The 10,047-nt window shown below is 37.3% G+C and overlaps 2 protein-coding genes across 2 annotated transcripts; both read left to right on the top strand.

Annotated features, from left to right (window-relative positions):
• Window positions 1-2,452: 2,452 nt before the first annotated feature.
• On the top strand, window positions 2,453-3,056 carry LOC117928236 (uclacyanin 1-like). Its single transcript, XM_034848151.1, has 2 exons — window positions 2,453-2,533; window positions 2,682-3,056. The coding sequence occupies exons 1-2, from the start codon at window positions 2,453-2,455 to the stop codon at window positions 3,054-3,056; spliced, it is 456 nt and encodes a 151-aa protein (XP_034704042.1).
• Window positions 3,057-8,669: 5,613 nt separating this feature from the next.
• Window positions 8,670-9,386, top strand: LOC117928237 (stellacyanin-like). The gene is made up of 2 exons (XM_034848152.1): window positions 8,670-8,883; window positions 8,977-9,386. Exons 1-2 carry the CDS (start codon window positions 8,721-8,723, stop codon window positions 9,384-9,386), a joined length of 573 nt encoding a protein of 190 aa, XP_034704043.1. The 5' UTR covers window positions 8,670-8,720.
• Window positions 9,387-10,047: the final 661 nt, after the last annotated feature.

The raw sequence follows: 10,047 nt of genomic DNA on the forward strand, positions 1-10,047 counted from the left end.
CCTTATTCATCCCACAAACTAGCCCCCAAGTCCACACTCTATGTCTTTCTTGGTTACTCTTTGTCCCAAAGTGCCTATCTCTGTTTTGAACCAACCACCTCTAAAACATATGTCTCTCGTCATGTCCAATTTGTTGAATCCATATTTCCTTACACCACACTCAACATTCAGCAACCACGTCTTACCACCACTACAGTTTCTTATTGGATTCCACCAGTTATCACAATTCCCATTTCTCTTCCAGCACAACCGCCTTCTTACACTCCAGAAGTACAAGCTCCGGACTTGGCCCTACTGCAGATCACATCTCAAACACATTTCCACCACCCCATCAACCAGGACCTACACTGCAACCAAAACCTGCCTCACAACAAGTCTCTACACCAGCTCCTTGCCATTCCATGAATACCCGCTTCAAAAACCATATCACCAAACCTATCCAAAAACTCAATCTCCACACACACCTAGCCTCTTCCCCTAGTTCTGAACCCACATCTGTTGCTCAGGCCCTCAAAGACTCAAACTGGGGCAACGCTATGTCCGAAGAGTATGATGCCCTTGTTCGCAATGGGACTTGGGAACTTGTTTCTCCAACCGGCATCACCAACCTTGTAGGTTGTAAGTGGGTGTTTTGCATTAAAAGAAACTCTGACGGTTCTATTGACAGGTTTAAAGCTTGCCTTGTAGCCAAAGGCTTTCATCAAAGACCAAGTGTGGACTATCTTGAAACATTCAGTCTAATAATCAAGCCAACTACTGTGAGACTTGTGTTCAGTATTGTCGTAGGCAATGGTTGGTCTCTTCGCCAATTAGATGTAAACAATGCCTTCCTCCAAGGTACTCTATCAGAAACAGTATATATGGCACAACCTCTTGGCTTCATTGACGCTGATAAACCCACCCATGTATGCAAGCTTCACAAAGCCATTTATGGTCTCAAATAGGCTCCTCGGGCCTGTTATCATGAATTGCACCAATTTCTTGTAGATTCTGGGTTCAAGAACTCTCACTCTGACACTTCTCTGTTTATTCTACATGCTGGAACCAACCTCCTCTATCTGCTAGTATACGTTGACGACATTATAATCACTGGGAATAGTAACGATCTTGTATCCCAAGTTGTTGAGTGTCTAGCTCAGCGTTTTTCTCTCAAAGATCTGGACCCTCTATCATATTTTCTTGGTGTAGAAGTTGTTCATCATCATCATGGCCTCCTACTCTCACAAAGGAAATATATAAAGGATCTGCTCACTAAAACTAATATGCAAGCTGCCAAACCAGTTCATACACTTTTACCAACCAGCTTGTCCTCCATCAAGTTATCACCTAGATCACCTCTCTCTGACCCCACGGAATACAGAATTGTAGTGGGTAGCCTTCAATACTTGTCTCTCACTCGTCCGGACATTTCATTTGCTATTAACAAAATGTCTCAATTTATGCATCAACCAACATATGAACATTGGACTCTGGTTAAATGAATTTTGCGTTACCTCAGTGGCACCGTAAATGATGGCCTTCTTCTTCATCGCACCTCATCGCTATCCCTTCATGCTTTCTCCGACTCGATTCATGCCTTCTCCGATGCTGACTGGGCCGGTAACAAGGATGACTACTCTTCAACTGGTGCTTACCTTGTTTACCTAGGCTGCAATCTCATTTCCTAGAGCTCTAAGAAGCAGAAAACTGTGGCTTGTTCTTCTATTGAGGCAGAATATCGCTCAGTTGCTGCTACTGCTACTGCTACTGAACTCTGTTGGGTTTGCTATTTGCTCTTTGAACTTTGCATCAATCTGGTCAGCCCCCCAGTGGTCTACTGCAACAATGTCAGTGCAACACATTTAATTTCAAATCTGGTCTTCCATTCTCGAATGAAGCATGTGGCAGTTGATTATCACTTCCTCCTTGATCAAGTTCAATCTGGTGCTCTTCGCATGGCTCATGTTTCATCTGTAGACCAACTTGCTGGTCTTCTAACCAAACCTCTGCCTCATTCTCAATTCTAGAAATTACGAGTCAAGATTGGCCTCTTTCCACGTGGCCTATCTTGAGGGGGCATATCAGCATGTAACAAAGATCTATTATCCGATCTTTATTCAAATTCAAATATTTCTTTGTATATAGTAGAGTAGTTGAGTCTTCCTTAAGACTAGGACTTCTTCTTGTATCTAGGAGTGATCATGTTATTCCTCTGTGTATATGTACTTTATTTCGGTTAATGAAAATCAGTGGAAAAATCATAATTGATTCTCATCTCAACAACATCCTCTGGCCAGCTGACCCAGCTTGTTCATGTTGTTTTTAAGGTTTTCAATGAAATTCTGCTGGTCAAAACATTTAGCTATAAGTAGAGCCTTAATTTAGACCCAGAGATGAAAATCACCTGTTCAAGTAACCATTGAAGCTGAACATTAGAAGAAACTTGGTGACTACTCAACTTCAATAAGCTCCAATGGCTTCTAAGCGGTTTGTTGGTGCCATGGCAATCTTGGCATTTGTTCTTCCTGTTGTGGCCATGGCAACTGAATTTACTGTTGGAGATGACCAAGGATGGACCATTAATTTCGACTATGAAGCCTAGGCCAAGGAGAAAGTATTTCATGTTAGAGATAAACTAGGTAATGTAGCTCAAGCCTTAAGCTATGATTTCATGTTCCTTTTATCACTTCCTTTTATTCTAGCTACTAAAAGTATTATGGTCAATTCTCATACATGCAGTCTTCAAATACACGGTGGGATGGCACAATGTCTTCAAAGTGAATGGTACGGCCTTCACGAACCACACTATACCACCAGCAAATGAAGCTATTACCAGTGGAAATAATGTAATTACACTGGCCGCGCCTGGAAGGAAGTGGTACATATGTGGTGTAAACGACCATTGCGCCAACTATGGACAGAAGCTTGTCATCACTGTATTGGAAGAGTCGGCGTCTCCTGCACCGGCCCCCTCCAACCCCATAGCACCAGCACCCAACTCTGCTCATGGGATCTCTGGGTCCGGTTATCAACTTCTGATGGGAGCCATGGTTGCTCTTGCCTTCCTAGCTGTTTGATGATCTGTTTTTATTCCAAGAATACCTTTGATCATCTAGTTTTCAAGAATTTTCTTCTGGTTTATGGTTTTTTTATTCAATTATTTTTTATATGATTGAAAGAAAATGGTATCTTCAAAATATGAAAGATGGAAAAGAGAAATGAGGATGAATACCTATTGTGACAGTCTTACAAATTTATTTATTTATTTAAGTTTATTGATGTTTTTATACCTTGTTGTTTTATTTTTATTTAGTCAATATAATATAAAGTTAATGTCGCAGTATGAAGAAATAATGTGAGCCTATATATAGAAGCCTTTAGATTATTGAAGAATGATGAGTTATACTTTCATAGACCACTCAAAGAATGGGAGGATATTTTTAATTTGCTTTCCACTTATAAAGACTTATGCTTTGTTTGGATTATGAAAATAATTAGGAAAGAATTTTATTTTTATTTTTTAAAGGAAGAAATCTCACATTCTCTTATTAGGTTTAATGTAAGAAAATTAGAAGGAAAATCAAATTCAATAAAATTTATTTGGTTTCAAATCCTTCACTATCAGATGAACTTCCTCCCCTAGTTTGGTGTGATAACAAAAGTGCAGCTGCCCTAGCTGCCAATCCGATCTTCCATGCCCGCTCAAAACACATTGATATAGATCTTCATTTTATTCTTGATAAAGTCCTTCATAAAACCCTTAATACGTATATTCCCTCATCTGGTCAAGTCGCCGATATTTTCACCAAGCATCTTCCAAGCTTACAGTTCTCCACCTTTTATATCAAACTCTCCATTGTCCCATGCCATATAACTGAACAACATAACATTACTAGGAGTAGTAACTGAACCTCAAGACTTGCAACAACAAGAACAGACTACCAGAAGCAACAACCGCACTCAAGACTTGCAACAATATGAACAGACTATTGTTAATGATTAGTTAGACTGTTATCAAGAACTGCTAAAGCAACAACTGCAGTTAGAAGGATTTGTGTATATATATATATTTAGTAGGCTTCAGAACAAAGTAATCAATAATAAATATCCCTATGATTGTTTTTTTGCTAAAACAAAAAAATCATTCCCTAGTAACTCGTAGCCTACTATGAATAATGGCAATGATTGTCAAGCTAGGGTGGCCCTAGAGGTGGAAGGAGGAGTCTCTCTTTGTTATCTTATTCTTCTTCTTGCAAATTCCCTTCTTATCCACGAACTCCTTTAACTTCCCACTTTTTACAAACTCTTTTATATGTTGTTTTCGACTTCAATACTTGTCGGTCCGATTCCCTCGGTCCTCATAGTAGTCGCAATACTTATGAGGCTTGCACTCCCCCACTATGACCGAAAAGGGTTTGGATGGTCAAAATCCTTTCAGTGACTTAATCTCTTAGAGGATGTGTTAGTAGGACACTTTCTGCAGCATATAATTGGGTTTGGAACAATTTTCTAGATGAAAGTTAATATTTTCTCTAGTTCGCTTCTTCTCTTCCCTTTCAATTTGAGAGACATCTTTCCTATTACTTCCCGACTAGTTACGAATTTGACCGAATGATGCTTCAATAAGGAGGGCACCATAGGAGGTAGCTTTCTTTATCACTGAGACTTCAAGTCTTCTCTGGCATGGCTTGTTTTCTTGCTTTAGCAAATAATCCCTATATGGTTGTCCGTGTTGAATTAGAGAGTGAGTTCATGAGGTTTGAACCCTTTGGAAGTCCTTTGAAAGCCATCATCACTGCTTGTGTGGTACATCACCAAACTTGAGATATTTCAATGTTAAATCACTGCAAATATGCATGCCTATATTAACTCTCCTACACCTTTTGCTTCCAACCCCTTTTCCTATCAAGTAGAGTGAATATAGTATGCTATAAACACAACTTCCAAAGCTCGAGATTAATTTGGACAAGCGTTGATGGAACCATAATAATGTTGGTACCTTCAGACATAAGGGGAAAACTTTGCATAATAAGTGATTATGTACCATCACTTAGCATAAATGCATTAAATACTTGTGGGGATCACTAGTACTGCTAAACATGTTGAACTTCGAGAGAACAAACTCATTGTCGTAGCCTCCTCATGGAGAATGTCATGAGTAAATGGTGTTAAGACAATCTCTCACAAGACATGAAGATGATGAGCTCTACATTACTTTCTTATATCAATAGTGGAGTCTTATTTGGTCCACCCCAGTTGCCTATTAAGGCCTTCATCTAAGACAACAAGGTCATGCACCTCAGATAATGTTTTGATCACTTAGAATCAACAAATCCCTTTCTTGATCATTTTCTCTTTAATGTTACTTTTTTTTTCTTTTTTTTTTCTTTTTTTTTTTTGCATGCAACCCTTTGAATTTCACATTTTCTTGAGCTAACACCCTTGTTTCTTTTCACTAGCTCCTCTATTCTTGGCAAGTTTTCCTTGTTTTCTTTCATCATCCTCTTTTCCATTGTGGTTATCTACTCTTAGAGTTGTAGGAAAGCTGAAAGGTCCTTATGCAGTCACTTGCCACTTGAGTAAGTTTGCATTATGATTATCATTTAGGTTTTTCTTCCATTTACCATAGACAACATCAATGTGTTTCACCCTCTTTAAAATGTAGCAACTCTATCCTTGAATATGACCTATCTTTGGGATATAGAAGAAGATATAGTGGGGATTTGATTAACCCTCTTTGATGGTCAGGTCAATCCTCGATCATTAATAAAAGAACAAACAAATAGGAATAGAGTATATGAGGGAATAAAGACTAGGATAGTTTATGTGTACCCTGTCTTGGTCTAGCCTTAGGGTTTTATACTACCTTAGTTTAGAGTGTTATGATAAAACCCTTAAAAACATGACATGATGTAATAATAATAATGGAATTATTATTCATTAATAAGATTCCAATTTCCTCAATTTATCTGTCCTATCAATGCATTATACTATTAAAGCATTTAAGTCTAATATCTTTTGCATTGTACATGATTTAGGTGTATTAGGAGTTGTACAGAAGATCCAAGTCTTAAGTTTTTTGTAAGTATTTAATTTGTCATAGCTAATTCATGAATTTAGACAATTTATTTGAGGTTGTAATGCACTACCTCCTCATTAAGAGGATAACATGTCTTGGTTATCGAGATGAGTTTCCTATGGTGAGTGTACTAGTGTGTATGGTAAGTTATGACATTAACTATCAGGGAATTATGACTAAAGTCATTAATGACTTTGACTTATAGGTGAGACCTTAAGGTGGTCAAATATTTCTCATGAATTAGGTCATTGTTAATGAAGATTGGTGGCAAAAGGTATAGTCAAGATAGGCACCATGACATCTCATGGGTTTGAGAAAACATGTCCATTTGGGTGATCCTAAGGACATGTGATCAAGAAATATATAGTTGTAGTCATTCCTTAATTGGAATTTGATATATGTTCTTTGTGAGTTAGAGTATGCTAGTTGATAACATAATAGGAAGATTTAAGAGTACTTAATGATTGTAAAGACAATTTCGAGAGATTGATAGCATATACCTAATTAGATTATACACACCAATTCATGGGGAACCTACATATGATGAATAGTAGATCACATACCTAAGTTCTTGTATCTTATTGTAATATCATAAAATACTAGAGTGTAGTTGACTCTCTGTAATGAGATTTTGAGTTAACTTCAAATTTGGATTCTAAGGAAGCCAATAATTTTTCTATGGGTCCTAGTAGTCTTTGCTCAAACTCGTATTTCTTGATAGCATGTTTATTGAGGGTTATTTGCATTCTTTATTCATATGTGTATATAAGAGCCTTTTAGTTAATGTGCAAGGTTGCACAAGAGCTTATGAATGGTCTCTATGGATTGGGTTAATTGATTAATTGAAGCTTAATAAGGTTAATTAATCAATTAGTTACTTAATAGATTAAGTACCTAAGCCAAGATGGGCTCAAGTCGTTTTAGCTCACTAGAAGGTCTCTTAGGGGTTTAGGGTTTTACTCTTGCCATTACTGTCTTCCCATTCACTTTAGAGAGGAGAGCCTTAGGCTTTGCTTGATAACTATTTTTAAAAATAATGTTCTATTCTTTAGGCAAAAAGAAGGAAAATATGTTTGAAAACCAAAAAACAGAAAATATGATATTTTTAGAGATCCTCTCTTAGTTATTTTCAATTGTTTTCTAAGGGTTATTTTAAAAAGTAATTATACAAATATGAAGAATGATTAAAAATAAAGTACTATGAATAAAAGTTAATTTCAAGATATAGAAAATAGATTAATAACATTTCAAGATCCAAAACAATTTTTTGTACTACAAAACATCAATGAATAATTTTTAAAAATTATTCTAAAAATTGTTTTTTAGAACTATTTTGAAAACATTTCCCCAATAGAGCCTTAGCCACCACCCCTCTGTGAGGCTACTACCACCTCAAGTGCTAGGAACCAAGGAAAAGCTAGCAATCAAGTGGAAGATCTCTCAGTTTATGAGACTCTTCATTGATTGGAAATGATTTGGCAACATCCATATCTCAGTTAATGCACTATGAAGTTGTTGATCTAAGGTTTTAATATGCATATGCTTCCGCTTGTTAGATTTAGGGTCTTACAATGTTTTTGCATACACCCTATCGCCCAGGGAAGGGAATGGAGATATCTAGGTAACCCAAACAAAAAGTTTGATTATATCGGTTGTTGAATAGCTTTTTATCACATACCTCATTAATGCATCATCAGGTAATGATAGTGAGATCCTTGATTTAGGGATAAGGCTGCATGCACTGTGTATTATGTGTGAAGTTAATTGCTTTTAAAGCCTATCTTATCATAAACTTGGGACGGAACAGAAACTCCATAGGCTTCGATTTCAAACAACCCGATCCCATTTTGATACATGCTTTTTAGTATATAGCTATGCTTCTACTAAAGATGGTATAGTTGCTAATACAAACGTGATAGGAAAATCCTTAAAAGCTTTTGCATTACATGCCTCCTTAAATTTCTTTTAAATTTTTTAGGACGTTGAAACTAATTAAAGTAGTATTGCTTCCAATTTTGCATTTGATGTGCCGTTACATAATTAATTTCCATTCAAATTTTCTGTAACATGCGTGATCTAACCATGACATGTTTTTAAGAATAAAACGCATATCTGAGTCATGGATCATAAAGTGGTAGAGATTGCTTCATGAACAACTTAGATTAATTAAAAGGTCGTCCAAATTGGGTTTGGTTTGGCATTTTGTGGTCCCACTTTTTCTATTTGCCTTTTTCCAGCCTAGTCTCCAAGCCGGCAAGAGTCACCCTCTTAAGGGAGTTCCATTTGTACTTCTAAAGTTAACAATTAGCCATTGTTTAATAATTTATGCCAAAATCATGACTCCAGTTCAAAAAAATTATCGTTCTTTATTTGATAGTATGTTTGGACAAAGGAAATCGCTTAAAGAAGAAAATTCTTTGTTTTGTAACTATTGTCCAACATTAGCCATGGCATAACTTCGTTCTAACCAGAGTTTCACCTGGCAACACGCTGTGGCCTGCGGACCCAGCCTGTTTCTCATGGTTGTTGAGGCTTTCGATGAAACTCCGAGCTAAAAAAGTTGCTATAAATAGACCCTTAAATGGACATCAGTGCAAGTCGGAGAAACACATTGAAGCTGGTATAAAGAAACTTTACCACTAATCAACTTCAATCAGCTCTAATGGCTTCTAAACATTTAGCTGCCCTTGCAGTCTTCGCAATTCTTCTTCCTGCTGTGGCCATGGCAACTGAGTTTACTGTTGGAGATGATCAAGGTTGGACCATTAATTTCGACTATGTAGCCTGGGCCAAGGACAAAGTCTTTCATGTTGGCGATAAACTAGGTAATGTAGCTCAAACTATCACTTTCTTTTCCCTTTATGACTTCTTTTAATTCAAGCTGCTAAAGATATTGTCGTCAATTCTCATACATGCAGTCTTCAAATACACGGCGGGAAGGCACAATGTCTTCAAAGTTAACGGTACTGCCTTCACGAACTGCACTATACCACCAGAAAATGAGGCTCTTACCACTGGAAATGATGTGATTACACTGGCCACCCCTGGAAGGAAGTGGTATGTTTGTGGTGTGAACGACCATTGTGCCAACTATGGACAGAAGCTTGCCATCACAGTGCTGGAAGCGTGGGTGTCTCCTGCATCAGCCCCCTCCACCCCCGCAGCATCAGCTCCCTCCACCCCCGCAGCGCCAGGCCCCTCCACCCCCACAGCACCAGCCCCCTCCACCCCCGCAGCACCAGCACCCAGTTCTGCTTATGGGATCTCGGTGTCTGGGTATCAGCTGCTGATGGCAGCCATGGTTGCTGTTGCTTTCCTAGTCGTTTGATCTGCTTTTTCTCCGGGAGTACCTTTGATCATCTAGTTTTCAAGAGATTTCTTTGTTTCATTGTTCTTTTATTCAATTGTTCTTTGATTTAGGTCTCAAAAATAAGCATGCAAGAAGGTAGGACATGGTAGTAGCAGTTAGAATTTTTTGCTAGTTCTTGGTTTTACATTACCAAGTTGTAATTGAAATGATGAGCATTTCATTCTTATTTTACCGTCTGGTTTGTATGGAAGAGATTGATGCTCATCACTTAGAGAAAGGATTTGGTGAAAATGACAACACTCCCTTAAGTCTGTTATTGATTTTGATATATATATATATATATATATATATATATATATATAACTATTACTTATTGATTTTGATATATATAGCTATTACAAGAAGGATTAGTTAGTTACTTATAGTCTAAGTTGGCATAAAAAACTCTTAACAAACTTCCTAATAGGTATAAGCTTAATTTTGATAGGGGTATCACTAATATACCCCTCACATGCTAAACAATGGTACTAAGTGAAAGCTTGTTACACAGGAAAAGAAAACGATAAATAGACAAAGGCTTAGAAAAGACATTAATTGTTTGCTCTTTATATGGAATATAACAAACATCTACTTCATTGTTGAGCACTTTCTCAAGCATGAATTGAATATCAATCTCGAT

Source organism: Vitis riparia, chromosome 13, assembly GCF_004353265.1.
Source record: "Vitis riparia cultivar Riparia Gloire de Montpellier isolate 1030 chromosome 13, EGFV_Vit.rip_1.0, whole genome shotgun sequence".
Classification (NCBI taxonomy): Eukaryota; Viridiplantae; Streptophyta; class Magnoliopsida; order Vitales; family Vitaceae; genus Vitis; species Vitis riparia.

Excerpts from the sequence above, each read along its gene's own strand:
- LOC117928236 (XM_034848151.1), top strand. The coding sequence starts at position 2,453 with ATGGCTTCTAAGCGGTTTGTTGGTGCCATGGCAATCTTGGCATTTGTT. Across the intron at positions 2,534-2,681 it reads CCATGGCAACTGAATTTACT|CTACTAAAAGTATTATGGTC; the intron begins GTTGGAGATGAC and ends CTTTTATTCTAG.
- LOC117928237 (XM_034848152.1), top strand. The coding sequence starts at position 8,721 with ATGGCTTCTAAACATTTAGCTGCCCTTGCAGTCTTCGCAATTCTTCTT. Across the intron at positions 8,884-8,976 it reads TCATGTTGGCGATAAACTAG|TCTTCAAATACACGGCGGGA; the intron begins GTAATGTAGCTC and ends TCATACATGCAG.